At 38.1% G+C, this 18,224-nt stretch overlaps 1 protein-coding gene across 3 annotated transcripts in view; it reads left to right on the forward strand.

The window, feature by feature from the left end:
* The window catches only part of LOC137952278 (probable acyl-activating enzyme 16, chloroplastic), a 54,397-nt gene that overhangs the window by 2,718 nt on the left and 33,455 nt on the right, over window positions 1-18,224 (forward strand). For all 3 annotated transcript variants that reach the window (XM_068799399.1, XM_068799407.1, XM_068799415.1), the window contains exons 4-7: window positions 5,108-5,222; window positions 8,589-8,676; window positions 14,429-14,640; window positions 18,098-18,216. In XM_068799399.1, the coding sequence (XP_068655500.1) occupies window positions 5,108-5,222; window positions 8,589-8,676; window positions 14,429-14,640; window positions 18,098-18,216 (534 nt within the window). The remainder of the gene's footprint in view (window positions 1-5,107; window positions 5,223-8,588; window positions 8,677-14,428; window positions 14,641-18,097; window positions 18,217-18,224) is intronic.

Here is an 18,224-nt window from a genome sequence, read left to right on the forward strand (position 1 = left end):
ATAGGGGTACCCACAAAGGTGGAGGAAGACTTCTTCATTAGGAGCCAAGAAGAAATATGCCCCACCACTCGGTCCGCCACACGGTCAGTTGCTCCACTTTTACCATCAAAACTCCTACGATTGCGTTCATTCCAAAGACCCCACGGGATAAAACTAGCACAAGCAGAGAACATCACCTTTCCGAGGCCAGGAAGGGAAGTACCAAGGAGCGACTTACTGAATGAGAGCAGATCAGTTGCCATGCAGAATTGCAACCCCAACATGCTAAAAATGGAAGTCCACACCTTCCATGAGAAGATGCATTGAAGCAGAATGTGACTTGTGGACTTGGCATCAATGTTGCAAAAGGGCACAGGAGGTTGATTGAGGGGTGACCTCTTCATCTAAGCACGTCTGTCAAGAGAATCTTGTCGTGACAGACACTCTACATGAAGAATTTAATCTTAGGAGGAGCACAAAGACGCCATACAAAATAGATCTCATGATCCTGTTGAGACGGATTCCAGCCATTGATGAATCCGAATGCAGATGATACCAAGAAAGTGCCTCTTTTGTCTGGCCACCAAACGACGAATTTTTACCGAGATTACAGAGTCCATCAAGATCGCCCTACTACATGTGGGGATGGGCTTTCTGAACTTGTGGGCAAGTATGGGGTTAGGATTAACCTATAAACCCCACTTTGTTTTGGAGTGGAGATGGGTTCGTCTCCAACTTGTGGGGATCCATTGTTGAGAAATTACACGTTTACTTTTTGCTAGAGAAATTTTTATGTCGAACTATTAATATTTTTTTTTTTTTTTGAAAATAAAGCAATGCTAGACATCACTAAAATCTTGACTTGAATAATACTATAAAATATTTAAAAGAAGAATAAATGGGGCTTGTTAATAATTTTGTTCTTTTTTTAAAATTATTTTGTTAGTTTTGAACGCCATAGGAGACGCTATAGGAACTCCTTTCTCCAAGTCTTCGATGAGTGCGAACTACTGATGAACAACCAGAGATTAGTATGTTAATCAATCTTGAAGGTTGGGGAACGACATGATTTCTTGCTTATCTTGAAGGTTGGCCTGCAAATTTGGCCCTAAAACATGTGCTCTTGAAAGGCCATAATGGCATTGGAAATCCAACTCCTTCCATGCACTGTCCTTGTATCCCTAGAAAGTCCCCTCATAGGCCCATGGTCTGTTCCATATTTAACACATACTTATAAATTTTTTTTAAAATTAGAAAACATAAAATTATGCAATAAATAAAATAATAGAATCTTAAGAGAAGGGCTTTAGTTTCATTTAATGATTTTTGGATAATTTTTTTGTCTTTAAATGCCCTTATTAATGTATAGATTTTTAAAAAAAAATTAGATTTTCTTTTTTTGAAAACATAGGATAACATTGTAAAAAGACCCTACATGTTAGGGTTGAGAAAACCCTTCCTCTACCCAAAGCATGCAGGTTTTTTCCCCTCTTCCTACCACTCAAAGGGGCCGACCTTGTCTTGGCCTTGCTCGGGTCAGGTCAGGTGGGGTCAGGTTGTGTTGGGTTGGGTTAAGTTCTTCATATAACTCGACCCATGTGCACTCCTATTTGAAGAGGTATTATTGCCTGTAACCATTTTTTTTTTTTTTATGTCCATGTTGCAAAGATGTTTGCTGAAAAATTTCTTTAGTTGTATTGTAGAGTAAAAAGTTTTTAATGTTTATGTTGTTGAGAATACTGCAAATCATGTTCGCATATTTCACAGAGTGTAAAACATATCCTATGTTTAAAAGAGAGTTTCTGTACTTTTTTAGACTTTATAGTTGCACCTTATTGCCTTATTTATATTGTTTAGGAAAGTTTTCTATGTTTAAAATTTTCCAAAACATTCTATTCTATAATGGTATTCCATATATATAAATTCAAGTGTTTTTGTACAATGGCCATGTTGGGGTATTTAAATGTGAGGTTGCTAGCTCATATTTCATCATTACAGTTGGGGGGGGGGGGGGGGGGGGGGTTACATTCTTTTATAAGTTGTTTCAAAGATTTCTCTTGAGTAATATTTTACTTGATTATTTATTCTGTTAAATGAAATGGTCAAAAGTTTTGTTTAATTTTAAGTGAAAAAGTGAGATTTAATATTTACTCCATATCTGGAATGATGTTTGGACTTACAGTTGGACAGAAGGTAACAACCCCTAGTCTCTACTGTGTAACCAGAGACATGGCATGACTATTGTGAAATTTCATGAACATAGGAGAGTGAATGAGGGAGGAGAGAGAGAGTTGGAGAAAAGTCTCATGTTGTGAGAAAAGGATTCATTAGGGTCCCTTCTTCTCTACTATTTATAATATAAAACAATGATAAAAGATATTAATGCCCTGCTCCCCTTACAATCTCGGAAATAAGCTTTTTTAAGAAAATACTTCCCCAGAAATCTAAGTAAACACAAATTACATCTTCTAACACTCCCTCTCAAGTTGGGGTTTACAACTTTAGTTTGTTACATAACATATCAATATAAAAATAAAAGAGAAATTACAAAAGTTTCTATACTTGGCTCTTCAATGTCTTCAATGAAGTAATGCGCTCTTTTAAAAAAAAATGAAGTAACGCGCTCTCAAATTTTCAGCTTGCACTTGGCTAGTTCTGAAAATCTGCATCTTCCAATTTCCTCATTGGATATATTGAGAAAACTTGCCTCAAACTGGGGGTCCATAAGAAAAAAAAAACTCCAAGCCAGACAACAAATCCCATACTTTGAGAAAACAAGTGAATCGACATCTACCAAGCACTAACACAAGAAATGATGAGAAACCTATCCCTTTTCACAGAAAGGGCCTCCCTTATACTCTAACTTGGCTTTCATCAATTACATTATCTCCTTTATGCTTCAGGTTCCCAAGAGTCTTTATGCTTTAATAAAATTATCTCTTACTCTATCTTTTTTTTCTTCTTCTGAGAATGAGTGTGAATTTATTAAAAGTGGAAGGGAAAAAACAAGTACAAACTAGGGGGACTCTCCCGTTAGAACAAGTGATTGAAGGGAGGTTCCCAATTTAGGTTGACCATCAGCAAAAGAGTTTGTTGAGCGGGGAACATGAGTCCAAGTACATTGCAAGCTAGAGGCAATGTTACAAATGTTTAAGAAGGCATCCCAATGTCTCCATGGGGGGGCCTTTATTTTGGCGCACCGATCAATAACAATCTTGGAGTCTCCCTCAATGATAAGCGGTCCAGAGAATCTATCACGGAAGATATTGAGTCCATGTAGGAGGCCAGCAAGCTCTGCATTGGTGGAGCCAGAAATTCCAAGAGGGCCGGCGTAGGCGGCAAGGAAGGAGCCATTGACTGAGCGAATGCCACTGCCAAAGCCAGCAGGACCTGGGCAGCTAGTGGCGCTACCATCAAAATTCAGCCTGGGCATTCAATCTCTTACTCTATCTTGACTTTATATTTTACAAACCTTAGAACTTTAAATGTGCAATTTTTGTAGTTGAAAGACCATGGGAAGTGAAACTTGTGGGTTTTTCCCTTTTTCCTTCTAATTGTTTTGCACACATGCACAAAAAACCCCTTTTCCCTGTGGACTTGAACCCAAGACCTCAAACTAGAAGCTCCCTTGTAACCACCGAGCTAGAGGTCCAATCCTCAAACTAGAAAACCCCCATGTAACTATTGAGCTAGAAGCCCAATCCCCTTGTGATTTTTCCATATGAATTATTGTTTGAAGTGCAAACTTGACCTATGGAGTTTTTGTCTGTTGCCACTCATTGCCTTCAATTTTTTGAAGCTTTTGCTTAACAGAAATTTTGTTCCCACTTTCCACATTGTTTTGGTAATTTATAGCTAGGGGTGTAAACGATGTATGGACGGTGTGGAATAAGTTATTTTATATGTAGTTCCGATTATTGTTTCTTCATTCCATTTCGTTTTCAATTGATTGTGAATAGGAGCATCTCACTTCTGTTTATTGCCTGATTACTGATCGAGTAAAACAGTAAAGTGAACAGAAAAATAGTAAAAACTAATAAAAATTTGTAAAATGCTTAAAAAAAAGTTGACATTGCTTTATAATACCTAACGACCTATAAAACATCATATAACAATATTCACATAACAAGGACCTAAAAAAAAGACATATCATCTTTAAGAAAAATTTATGAGAAGATTAATCTTATTTGTTTCTTGAAGGAAATTAGGACAATATTTTTTAAGTCATATTTTTGATATACTAAATTACTTTTATAGCCTTACAATTAAATGGTAATCGGTAATCTGTAATCGGGTACGAAATAACTATTAACTGATCCTGTTCTGTTTAATAAACAGTAAACGGTAAACAGGTAAATTACTCAATTACTTAATTGGGTAAGATTTCTTATTTCATTTCTGCTCTTTTAGTATCCGATGAAGGGAAATCGGTTATATGGGGAAATTGACTCCTCTATTTGTTGCTTGATTGATAAAGTATTGTAGCTTTGTTGTAAATTAACTGATACTGGGATGCAGAAAGAGGTTAAGCAAAGTATGAGGAGAGAGGGTTTGGTAACAGGAATAGTGAGAGAGAGACTGTTGAGGATGTGGAAAGTGAAAGAGAGAGTAACAGAGCAGTAGATGGAACAGCAAGCGGGTAGTGATTGGAGTTCATCTTGATCTCCCTTATTTATTTATAGTTTAAAAATACACGTGAGAGAATAGGCAACTAGTTCAAACAGTAACTGTATCGAGTATCACCATAATTTATCTGTCACTCTTGTTTTATATGTGGATATCGTTGGCTATGTATCACCATTCAGTTTTTGTTTTTTAAGATGGAGGAAAGAGAGTAATCTGTGTTTATGGGTGTTCTTTTATCTCTACTTCGTCTCCAATCTGCTCAACAGAAACATTCATGAGGAGATCAGTCTTGAATTTTTTTTTTTTTTTATTTGTGTTCATGTTTAAATGTGTAGTTTCCCTATAGTTTCCAAGTGGTTGCAATTACTTTTTTTTCAAAATAAAAGATTTTTTCAATGTATTATATTTATTTCCTTTTTAATTTCTCATGCTAGGTTTATTGTTCTGGTTCACTAATACATAGTTTTTTCATTTGAATATTTTTCTGATCTCAAAATGGCAGCTTGAGCTGGAAATTATATACTTTGCTGAAGGTTTAAGAGTTTTAGGAGTTATGCCAGATGAAAAGCTAGCACTTTTTGCGGATAATTCATGTAGATGGTTGGTTGCAGATCAAGGTGTGCTTCAAGTTTTTTTTAATCATTTCTGTCTTTTTTTTTCTTTGAAATGATGAGAAATTCATAAATAAGTGAAAGGATGTAAAATAGAGAAGCGAAAAGGACTGCTCATATCCTATAAAAAATAACAAAAATCAAAAGGAAAATAATCTGAAACTACGAGAGCAGGAAGATTTGCTCCATTTCTCACCACAGAATTTGCCATTGAATTTGCATTTCTTACAGTATGAACCCTCTTGATGTCAAGTTGCCTAGAATACTCAACGATCTCATCATGAATATAAAGAAACCGCCAAGGATGAGGTTTTCCTGGAGAAAACCAAGAGATAACCAAATAACTGAAGAACCTAAAAACTTCTGAAGGAAGAACTTTACACTCCAAAGAAGGGTCTAGTGTTCAGCCTCAGTGGAATCACATAACCTAATGGCACAAAGTATACATGAAGGACAAGACCAGAAGGGTCCCTAACCACAACTCTGGCCCCTAATGGGACTTGGATAATTCCTTGAATTCCCATCAAAATTGAGTTTCAGCCAACCCTTGGCAGTGAGAGACCACGAAACAAGAGTGGGAATTTGAGATTTAGAAGAAGCAGCTATATCGCCCCACAATGCATGGGCAGAACAGAACTCGATAAAAACTGAAGACTGGAAAATTTACTAACTCAAGAATGCGTGTAATGGACAATATGCTCAATCACCCCTCCTATATAATACTGCCTACCATTAGATGTTTGATTATTTCTTTCATTCCAGATAGCCCCAATAGTAGCAGCAAGGGAGACTTGCCATAAAGTCCTATCTTGGGAGGGCAAGGGCCTTTTTAAAAACTGAACCATAAAATCAGGAAAATGCATTGAAAAAACAAAAGTTGTCAATATGGCACCCCAAACCCCTAAAAAAAATAAAAATAAAATAAAAATGGACACCGACTGAAAAGGTGATACATCAATTCATCTACAATGTTACAAAGCTTACAAGACAAGTTCTCAACAATCTGACCTTGCTTGAGCAATTGATCTGTAGTAAAAAAATTTCTGTTGGAAGCACAGTAGGGAAATGTTTGACCTCATCTTGGGCAGGTACTTTACAAACCAAAGCAGAAGCATGATAAAACAGAGGGAGATCAAACATTAGGTGACCATAAAAGGAAGAAACGAAGGAAACGTTGGATACGTTGATCTTCCTAATTAAATCGTCATTATCTGAGAAAATAATAAATCTATTATCTAAAAGAGAGAGGAGGCATCCAACGTCAATGATTTCAACATTTAGGTTCCTGTGAAAAATAAAATCCCAACATCATCTATAAAGGACTGTGGAACCAAACATCTTGAAGCAAAACCACATTAAGGAGTCGTAGAAAAGCCATGTCCAAAGAAGTGTTCCTGATCCATTTATCCAAACGGAATCGAACTCTTGTGCCGCTACTGACATGAAAACAAGTTGCTTGGACAGAATGAGGTTTCAGCGAACAATTGATTTCCACAAACTGGATGCCTGAGTTGGAATGTACTCTGGATGCAACCAGCAGTTCTGAGTAGTTATATTTAATGACAACAAGATGCTGTCAAAGCATCTGAGGTTTCATGCCAAAACGCCATAACCACTTAGCAAGCAATGCTTTGCTTATCACAATAATGGACTGAAGACCTAATCCACCATTTGATTTTGCCAGCAAACCTAATCCCAACTAACTGAAAGTTATTGAAACCTATCCAAAGTTGTTCAGACAAAATATTTACATAACTTGTTTCTCTTTGCTTTTAAAATTGTAGTACCTCTCTTTTCTATTAACTTTTATATTTCATTTGAGGCATTATTGTTGACAATTTGCTGCAAACGTAGTCTTGAAATTGGTTGTATCTCATCATCTTGTAGACACATAGAGTAACTGCTGATTCTTCCTCTTCTCGTTGTCCATATTGCATTGTTGATTAGAACTTTCAGAGCGAGGCCGCCCACAAGTTTCCAATTCTCCATCTTCAGATTCAGTTTCCATTTCCGTCTCACGCTCCTGACCATCGTATCCATGCTTCTCCCTTCCAATGTCATCATTCTCCGCTGATTTCTCACGTCTTCGCTATTCCATTCCCAAGACTCTTGCACAACTTGGTCACTGTTTCTCCTTCGGTCATGCTCTTTTCTTCTCTCTTGCTCTCTTCCTCACTCCCAACGTCTTCCATTGTCGTGATCACGCACTTGATCTTCCCTTCTTCTTCGCTCCTTACACTCTGTTCCCTCTCGCTCTCTCAGCTCTCGGATCTTCCTCATCACTCCATTACATATGTCTTGTAAGTAAAGTTAAGAAACCTATTCAATCCCCTCTTGGTTTGTTCCTTATGGGACCTAACAGCGAGGGTTTTCTTTTCTTTTCTCTGTTTTCATTCCGCCGGTGATAATTAAGGTACAGAGGTAGCGGTAGCATTGAGGCAAGCCAGCTCATGAACTACTCAGGCTTGGCTAGGTGCCCACCCAACTTGTTCACTAAAATTAGCCTAGCGCAAGCCTGGCTTATCTCTGTTCGAGGCTTGCAAGCTGGCTTGAAACTATACCCTGGTATGAAATGCCATTTGGTAAAAAAACAAAGGTAGTGCTCCTAGAACAGGTAAAGTTTTTGGTTCTCTTCTCTCTTCCCTCTATTCTCTTCTTCCTCTGTTGTCTTCTATTCGTATCTTCTTCTCCTCTATTTTCTTCAGCTACCATAGGGCGGGGCGACACTGCCTCCCCTAGTAAAGAGAGGAGGGGACACCCTCTTCTCACTTTTCTTGAACCTTGAGAGGGGCGGTGCTGCTCATCCTGGTAAAAGAGAGAAGGGGAGTGTCACATCCCCTCTCCTCTCTATTGAAACAAGGAGGTGATCTCCCTGTTTTGACAGAGAGGAGAGGAGGAAAAGGCAACCCTCCTGCGCAGCACCGTGCTGTCAAGATTCACTGAAATGGGGAAGGAGGTGCAGAGGCCTCTCCTCCCATTTAACTCAAGATTGAGCCTCAAGATTTTTGCTTGAGCCAAAAATCAAGAGGAAGTACGAGGCTTTGGCTGGAGCCGAACCTGAACCTGCCAAAGCTTGACTTGTTTCCACCCCTGCTCTGTAATTGTATCACTTTAACTTATTTTGAGTGACAAATATGCTTCTAATCAGTGTATTTTAATTTTCTTTTGTAAACAACTTAAGCTGATTAATTATTTAGAGAGTAGAATTCAAACCTATTTATCTCAATTGACGCAATAGAGAAGTTAATTTGCTGGAATTGCTACCATTTCCTCCAACACTTCAGCTATCTTGTTCTGTTTTGTCTACATGCATTATTTACTGGAGTACTCATAACTCTTTGCATGTCTTATGTTTAAAAATCTTGTCAATAGGTATCATGTCTACTGGTGCAATTAATGTGGTTCGGGGTGCTAGGTCATCTGTTGAAGAGTTACTGTTGATATACAATCATTCTGAAAGGTAAGGGCACGACACCCTCCTCTTGGTGCTCTCTAGTTTACCCAAGGAGATTTTGATTATAATGGATATTTCTTTGTGTGTGTATTCTGTCATATTGGAAGATATCATTTTCCTTACAGTTACATATGCATGTCTTGTTCAAGCTGGGCAGTTCCTTACAGATGACTAGCTGAAGTTAGGTAGGCCCATTTGCTATTAATAAGCATAAGATCTTTTTAAGCGTAAACCAACATGGTATTGTGCTTCTACGCCAAATTTTCACTCATAGATAACTAACTTGAGATGTGGAGCATATGTTCAACTATAGAACGATGGGACTTTTTATCCACTGATGTTTCCTCATATGTCTAGGTCTAAACAAGCATAGACTACTAACATACCATTGAATAAAAAATATATGGACATATCGTTTGTACTGATATCATGTGCAATCAGGAAACTAAAAAGAGAAAAAGAAACTGAGTAGAAAAGAAGTCAGATGAGAAGAACAGGAAAAGTAGATGCATGCAGTAGAAAAGGGATAATAGGTGTGACCAGTTTAAAAGTCGGCTATCCTCTTCTCTTTTATACTATGTTAAGAGAATGATAAAGTTAATAACATAGACTTTCAAGTGGTCCGACCAAAGTATGCTAACCACTAATAGCCACTTCAGTGTTTGTTGGACATATGAGATAGGTATCCAGCATAGCCACGGCCATTGTGTCTATCCTCTTCTCTTTTATACTATGTTAAGAGAATGATAAAGTTAATAATATAGACTTTCAAGTGGTCCGACCAAAGTATGATAACCACTAATAGCCACTTCAGTGTTTGTTGGACGTGTGAGATAGGTATCCAGCATAGCCACGGCCATTGTGTTGACTGATAGAAAACTAATCCATCACTAGATAACAGAGACCAATCTCCCTCAGACTTACTAACCAAATCTCGGAAGCTGAGATCAAGCCACTTTTAGGGAGTCTATATGTATATAGCAAAACGAATAGATAGATGTATAGGCATGAATACTATTAAGAGATGAAAGGATATAGATGAGGGCCAAAAAAGGCAGTCATATGCAAGAGAGAAGAAAAAGAAGGTTACAGCAGCTGCACTTATATTGAATTATTGTTCTAGGGGTTGGGGGTGATTTTGAAGGAGTTCCAACCAACAAGGTATGGTCAGGAAGCTCACTCCTTGCAAAGGATTCTGCCAGACTATTGGCTTTTGTTGGTACTTGGACTCATGAAACTTTGACCTAAGCCATGATGGTCTTCACATTCCATTATCAAGTGACTGAAAAGATAAATTTTGAAAAACTTTAAACCTTGAAAGAGATATAAGCTTGGCCTTTCTGGAACCAACAATACAGATGCATAATTCATCTTAAATAACCATGCTATCCCTAAAAGCAATTTCACTGCATTGGCTTCTATTACCATTCAAGCTGGCATCATAATTCATCTAATCCATCCATCTCATCTTGCAACTAGTGGAGGTACCCATCTGTTGGAGATCATGCACTGCTAGCTAAGAATAACTGTTGATACACTTTCATCAGTAACAGAATAAATAATATATATATATATATATATATATATATATATATATATTTGTTTTATATTGATAGGAAAAAAACTTTGAAACATTGACAAGCTTTAAACTTTTAAAAGAGACCCTTTCTGGAACTAAGTATTCTAAAGAGAGCAAAATTGATTAGAAGAGACATTCACATACTACCTATCTTCCCTCTTTGGCTTAGGATTACCCTCAAGCAGATTTTGGGGTTTGTCTTGATCCATCAACTGGGGTAATCCAAGCTTGAATGTTCTCCATCTTGGAAATGGAATTCACGTGATGAAGCATGAAGATGTTCCTGCTTACAAACGTTCAAGTGCCTTGCTCAAAATAAAGAGTAACAGATGATTTTTCTGATGACTTCCAAGAAGGTACATGAACGTGTTGGCCATAAAGTTGAAAGAGATTTTGGGATTTGTCTTGATCCATCAACTCGGGAAGCTTGAATGTTCTCCATCTTGGATATGGAATTCATGTGATGAAGCATGGAGAGGTTCCTGCTTACAAACGTTCAAGTGCCTTGCTCAAAATAAAGAGTAACAGACGATTTTTCTGATGACTTCCAAGAAGGTACGTGAACGTGCTGGCCATAAGGTTAAAAGAGATTTTGGGATTTGTCTTGATCCATCAACTGGGGGTAATCCAAGCTTGAATGTTCTCCATCTTGGAAATGGAATTCACGTGATGAACCATGGAGAGGTTCCTGCTTACAAACGTTCAAGTGCCTTGCTCAAAATAAAGAGTAACAGATGATTTTTCTGATGACTTCCAAGAAGGTACGTGAATGTGTTGGCCATAAGGTTAAAAGGACACTACCCCAAGTCATCAGTGACTTTCATAGTTCCCACTTATGAACAGTCAAGTGCCTTGCTCAAAATAAAGTGTAACAATTAATTTTTGATGACTTCCAAGAAGGTATATATAGGAACATGCGGGTCATTAGGTTAAAAAGGACACTACCAAATGTCAGAGTTGAAGGCATGTGCTTGATTCCGTATTGGAGTTTTGTTAAAGAATAGTCCCACATGGATTAGTGAGTACAAAGATCTTGAGTTTATTAGTTGAGAAAGAGGTTTCCTAAGTTGACTAGTCATTTTAGGATGGGCCTTGGACCCAACTTAATATGGTATCAGAGCAGGTACTCATATGTGGCCTACACCTATACTATCCACTTGTAGAGCTACAAAAGAGGGCGTACACCTAAATTATCCACTTGTAGACTCACAAAAGAGGGCCTACACCTAAACTATCCACTTATAGTGCCACAATAGAGGGCCTACACCTAAAAATTATCCACTTGTAGAGCCACAAAAAAAGGGCCTACACCTAAATTATCCATTTGTAGAACCACAAAAGAGGGCCTACACGTGAGGGGGGAGTGTTAAGGAATAGTCCCACATGGATTAGTGAGTACAAAGATCTTGAGTTTATTAGTTGAGAAAGAGGTTTCCTAAGTTGGCTAGTCATTTTGGGATGGGCCTTGGACCCAACTTAACAAGTTTCAATCAAATTGGACATGGAACAGTGAAAAGTGTCTGGTAGGGTAAATATGCTTTTTTGTTTTTTGTTTTTGAAAAAAGGCAAGCTTATTTGGCTCAAGGCCGGAACAAGAGTACTAAAAGGAAGGTGGGAAAGGGGGGTAGGGGGTCAGCACAATGAAAGATTGTTGGGCCACCCTCTCATTTGCAAGCATATCAGCAGCACCATTAGCACTTCTTTTACTTGAGACAAAAGACAAACAACATTTGGGGCTAGGTTGCAAATTTTATAGGTTTGAAGATGTTGCCTGGGGGGGTTCTAGGGTGTCTGCACCAACCAATGACTGCTCTTGAGTCACACTCAACCTCAAGAAGGGCCGAGAATTGCTGCTGATAGAGCCTTAGACCATGGAGGACAGCTAAGATTTCAGCTATGGTTGGATCAAAATGTCCCAATGGTCTATTGTAAGATAGGATTATTGCGCATTTAAAAAAAAAAAGATAGGATTTTTGTGCCATCATGCTACCTAAACACCTCAACAAACCGGGTCAGCCCTGGTTTCCTTTTGAATATCCATCAAAGTTTAGCTTAATGTTGCCCGCACTTGGAAGTCTCCATGTCTGTGACCCAACTTGATTTGCGCTTGCCATCCGAGCAACCAGACTCCAGCTGCTTCACATGAGCTCACTAGGGATTCCATCAAAAGCTGGTCTAGTGCTAACCAAAGAGACAATCTGCTGGTCAGCGCTAGCAATTAATTGCTGCATAGAAGGAGGCCTTCTAGTAGAAGTGTTTTCCATTCCTTTCATTCCATTGCACCCAAGGAATCACAATCAAGCAAACTTTCTAGAGGATTGAGCCCAAGAGAGGAAAGCATTGGGAGTATTTTTACTAGTTGAGAGGGTAGAAGGAGCACCGGAGGGCACCTTGAAGTTTAAAAAGGCTCATGAAAGGTCCTAGATTGATGTTGCAATAGGGTAGTGGATGAATAAGTGGCTCACTGATTCCTTTTCCAGGTTGCAAAGACGACAGAGGCTGGACCTGTAGAACTTGTTTTTTTAATATTGCCTCCTCTCGGTTGAAGGCCTCCCATTCACTGGTTCGATTTTATTGATTTTTTTTGAAATTTTAATTGCTTCCTATTGGTTGAAGGCGATTTTGTCAATAAAGACCCTAGAGTCACCAAATCGGAGGAGGTTCCTTTTCCTTTGTGAGGCAATCGCATTAGTTCTCCATTTTGTGTTCCTTCGGATGATAGTTCATCTCTCATGCATAGAGTCCACACCATCTGCAACGATCCTTCCTTTGTTGTTTTTGTTTTTTTTTTTTTAATTTTTTAATTTTATTTTTGTTCTTTCAGAGTCACAATGAGTCTCCCTTTGACGATTGTCTCATTGGTTATCCCATGCTTCTCCAACTTCCTCCGTGCTCCCTGAGCACCGATCTTCTCTATGATCTACACATTCTCTTGTCATCTTCTCCCTAGCCAGCATCGCCCTGTTGTCTTCTCCTTTTTTACTCCCTTTAGTTGTTTATCATTAGTCTGCTCAATCTCACTGGCACAATGAAAGGCCACTTGCACAAGTTCCTCAAGGTTAAGGCAAGGAGATCTTTTCTCCCCATTCCTGTTTATAGTCATTGGGGAGGCACTTTTCAATCTTCAAAGCAGTGAGTGCCATGGCTGGGTCACAGGATTGTCTACTAGAGACAGTCAGGTCCAAGTTCCTTTCTTACAAATCATGGATAACACAATCCTCTTTCATGAAGGTGAGGAGGAGCCCGGTTATTTAAGCTGAAAGACTTAACTTCTTTGAATCAATCTCTGGGCAGAGGATTATTTGGGATTAATCTGGAGTGCAATGTATTAATCTTTATCTGAGAAAGGTGCAAAGGATAATGAGACTCCTGAAATATATTAAAAGGGATTTTCCTGCAAGCTATCATGGTCTATTAGGCCATCAAAGCACCTGTTGACTCAAAGTGAGATGGATTTGAGGTCATTTTCTTAAATTTCCATTTGGAAAAAAAAATCAAAGCACCTGTTGTCCCCAATAGTGGAGAGATTTGAAAGGAGGCTTGCCTCTTGGTAGGGCTGGCTCTTATCATTTGCTGGCAGAGTTGCACTAATTAAATCCACAGTAGCTAGATTTCCAAACAACTTTTATGTCATTGCTTTCATGTCCAGTGACTAAAATCTCAAACTGGAAGCATTGCAGCACAAATTTGTACCAGGGTGTCAGAAAACAAATTCAAGTAGCCACTTGCTTGGTGGAAAATTATTTTTTCTAGGAAAAAAAAGAAGCAGGGGGCTCGAAATTAGGCAGCTTAAGCTAATGTACTTTTCTTTCCTCACCAATTGGTTGTGGAGGTTTGCCTTCAAAAACAGCATTATGGAGGAGACTTTTAGCAACTAGGAGAGACCTTTCCTATGCCACTCTTAGGCTCGGATTTTGGTTTAGATGCTTTCTATCTATTGATTTTTGTCTGCATTCATTTTGAGCTATGCTTTTGAGAGCTTCATATTTCTTTCCTATGGTTAGCTAACACTGGAAAATATATCATATGTGGTATTTTTTACTGGAGTTTGTCGTTGATCTTTTTTATTTGAATGTTAATCATTTTGTTTGGATTTTTCTTACAGCCATAAATATTAACTACCTTATTATCCATCTCAGTGGCTCTGAAGTGGATTCTTGTCTTTTTTTTTTATTCTAGTGTTGCACTTGTGGTGGATAGTGTAGATCTATTCAATCGCCTTTCGGAGACTTTCACTTCAAAAGCAGATATAAGATTTATCATTCTACTATGGGGTGACAAAGCTCTCCTTGATGGTGATGTGACGAAAGGGATACCTCTTTTCAGCTACAAAGATATTATTGATTTGGGGCAAGATCACCACCAGTCATTTCTTGATACCCGTAATGAAGGTTATACTCTAAACAAATTTGAGGACTGGTTGATGAATTGCTTTATTTTGATATTTAGTACCAGATATTCCATCTAATTCAGTTTACTTGATCTCCTCACCCTTTCTTATCTCTATTTCTATCGTATAGACTTGTCTCTTTTCTCTCTTTTTCCTCAATCCATTGTTTTTTTATTTTTTGAATTGCTGGATATAAACTGATCTTCCCTTAGTTTCTGCTAGAACTTGTTATTTGGAGTTGGTTTAGTTTTCTTTATTTTCTAGGTAGTGTTTTCCTATTGCAAGTAGATTCCTTTGTCTTTGAGGTAAACATGGACATGATTGTCATTTTTGAATATTACATATGTTATAAATAGGGAAGAGAGGTCTCTAAATTTGTCTTTGAGGTAAACATGGACATGATTGTCATTTTTGAATATTGCTTATGTTATAAATAGGGAAGAGTGGTCTCTAAATCCTTACATCTCCCGCACTTTCCATTCTGCAAATTTCATATGGTATTAGAGGAGGTCGTCTAGGGTCTATAGGTTAACCACTCCCATAGAGGCGATGTTGTTCAATCCTTCTTCTTGGTCTTGCTTTATTTTGTCAAGTCTTCTTTTCCTAGTTTCATAGATCTACCTCTCTCCAAAGATTTGTCTTTAATTTTCAAGTTTTCCAGTTCTTGTGCTTGTAAATCTTTGATGCTTAAACAAGATGGCCACAGGCGATTTGAAAGTTGTTTCGAATCAAAACCCTGACCTGAGAATTGCTTGGGAAGTTTGCAGCATCATGCTGGATGGTAACGAGGGCGATCGGCATGACTTTGTTCATCTCTCCCCTATAGCGATTTCATAGTGCTCCTATTCCTTCGTGTGCCTCGAATTTAGAGTGCATTATGGGAGGGTAAGGAAATTAGAGAAAGAGTGGAAGAGAGAGTTTGTGGTTAGAGGGAAAAAACGTGCCTAAAAGGAGAGAACTTTGGTTGGGATTATTGGTACACCCCAACTCCTCAATTCAACTATTTAAGAGATTACAAGTCATTGAGTTACTTTCTCAAGGAAGGACTCTTTACACGTCCACCCACTTGTTAAAACAAGGCTGCAACACACATTCTCTCTCATTGAAACGAAACCATTCATGCCTACTAATAACTCCCCTTCTCTTTATTCATAACTATCCTCTTATCCATTACATAAAAAGACTACCCCTATTAAACTCAATAAATGCCAGCATCTATCACTCTATTCATCTCTTCGAGTTCCTTTGTGGCATCTTCAAGAGGAGCTTTATCCCACTCTACCAGAAGCTCCAACTTCAGACGGCCATTCTGATGGACTTAGCACTTCTTAAGATGGCAAGAGGCTGTGGGGGAAGAGAAGAATTGCCCAAGAAGAGTGGAAGGGAAGCTACTACCTGTTGTTGTCCCCTTCACGGTTTAAGTTGAGAGGCATGGAATACATGAAGCACAGATACTTCAGGCAATATTTTCCGCTTGTAGGCTATCTTTCCCATTCGTTGCAAGACACGGAAGGGTCCATAAAATTGGAAGGCCACTTATGGTGGCAGCAAGCTACTACGGATTATGGTTGTTAAGTCTGGAGCTTGAAATAAATCAGCTTGTTCTCTTGGAGTTCTTCTTGTCATGGTACATCTTCATATGGTCTTGGGTACAAGTAAAATGATGCCGCAAGGCCTTGTCTTTGTCCAACAAGGTGCGCTCAAGGTCCAGAACATGAGTTTTACCCAGCTCATAGGAAGGAAGTGTTGATGGCAGCACGCCTTATAAAACTTGGAAAGGAGTTGTATGAGTAGCTGTATGATAGCCAGTGTTATAAGTAAACTCAGCTGAAGGCAAGAACCAAACCCACTCCCTTAGCTTCTGCCCTACAAAAAAGACTGAGTTAAGTTTCCAAACACTGATTGAGGACCTCTGTTTGGCCATTCACTTAAGGGTGATTTGCAGTGGACATCTTTAAAGTGGGTCCTTGAAGTGCAAAGAACTTCCAAAAGGATCTCTGGAAAACTGAGTTCTAGTCTTAAAATGATAGACCTCGACATGCCATGCAATTTGGCAGTATGCTAAACATAAACTTTAGCCACCTTGGGAGCTGAAAAAGGGTGCTTAAGAGAAAAAAAGGGTACTTCTATATTTGTTTTTATCACGAGAGCTTTTCTCTTCCTTTTTTGTTCTATGTTTAGAATTGGACATCTCATGGTGGACTGTTTTTCTTTTTAAATGGTGCGAGATTCTATTTTTTTTATGAAATGTGAATTTTATTAAGAGAAACAAAAGGAGCTAACTCCTGACAACAAGAGATTGCAAGGAGGCTCCTTGATTGGCTAGAGCATCAGCCACAGAATTTGCTGATCTCGGAATGAGAGACCAGAAACACTCCAAGAGATTCTATTAAATGGTGCGAGATTCTATGAAAGAGAAACAAAGCAAAAGACAGAAATTAGTGGTGGACTGTTGTTGAGGAGATTAAAGAAGTTGAATGTTGAAGGATCAAAAGAGTTTCTATTATGTTCAAGTTGGGGATCATTAACATATATTGCCTAGTTTGAGGGGAAGAATGTAAGAGTACTGGTGTTGATGTAGCTTAGACCAATTTAATTATATTTTCTTATGCTTAAGAGTAGGGAACATTGTGAGACATTTGTGAAAATCCATGATTGAGAAGTAGAAGAGAGGAGAGAGGGAGTGAGAGGTGGGAATGGAGAAAAGTTCAAAAGCAGAGCTCCTCGGGGGTCATGCCCAGCCTCCTCTCTATTTAATTGTGAGTCTCAATAAATTAAAGAAATGCTCTCACTTACACAACAAGCCTTATTTCCTTATATCTCCCATTTAATATGTTCTATGTACATGAAACTTAAACCATAGATACAATTCAACATGTAAAACAAAGATTACATAGAAGAATAAATCTATGATGAGATGAAATGACCAAAATACCCTTGGACTTGTTTTCTAATAACATTTTTTTAAATAAACTGAAGCTCTATGCTCTAGCTTGAGGGGTACTATCAAAAGCTAGTTACTTTAGTTTCCATTATTTTCAGAGATAGTGTTTTCCTATAAATAGTAAATTCCTAATAGGGACATGATTGTAATTTTGAGTATTGTTTTAGTTATAAAAATGATAGAGAAGTATTTAAACCCTTATCTCTCCCACACTTTCCATTTTGCAAATTTCATAATTTTCTTTTCTATAGTACTATTTTCCTTCAAGTCAGAAAGCCTTAGGATTTATTTATTATTTTGAATAGTAAAGTCCTTGAAGATCATAATCAGATTAACAATCCTCATTGTATTTCATCTGATGTAGATACCGGTTCTTTTGAAAAAGTGATATTCTCTTGTCGCCTTAGAGATTATCTATTTTTTTTTGTTGTAATATGGTTGCATATGAATGGTTTTTTATGTTTTTATTCCCCTCTGGAGCATTAATGTTACTGACTAGTTATTTCATTGGTAGGGCAACGTTACATCTATAAAGCCATTGACCTGGATGATGTTGCAACACTGGTATATACAAGTGGAACAACTGGGACTCCCAAAGGTGTAATGCTCACACATAGAAATCTTTTGCATCAGGTTTGGAG

Source organism: Aristolochia californica, unplaced genomic scaffold, assembly GCF_029961685.1.
Source record: "Aristolochia californica isolate CCGP_79_NKW_82.1479 unplaced genomic scaffold, dmAriCali1.0.hap1 SCAF_1, whole genome shotgun sequence".
NCBI classification, from domain to species: domain Eukaryota; kingdom Viridiplantae; phylum Streptophyta; class Magnoliopsida; order Piperales; family Aristolochiaceae; genus Aristolochia; species Aristolochia californica.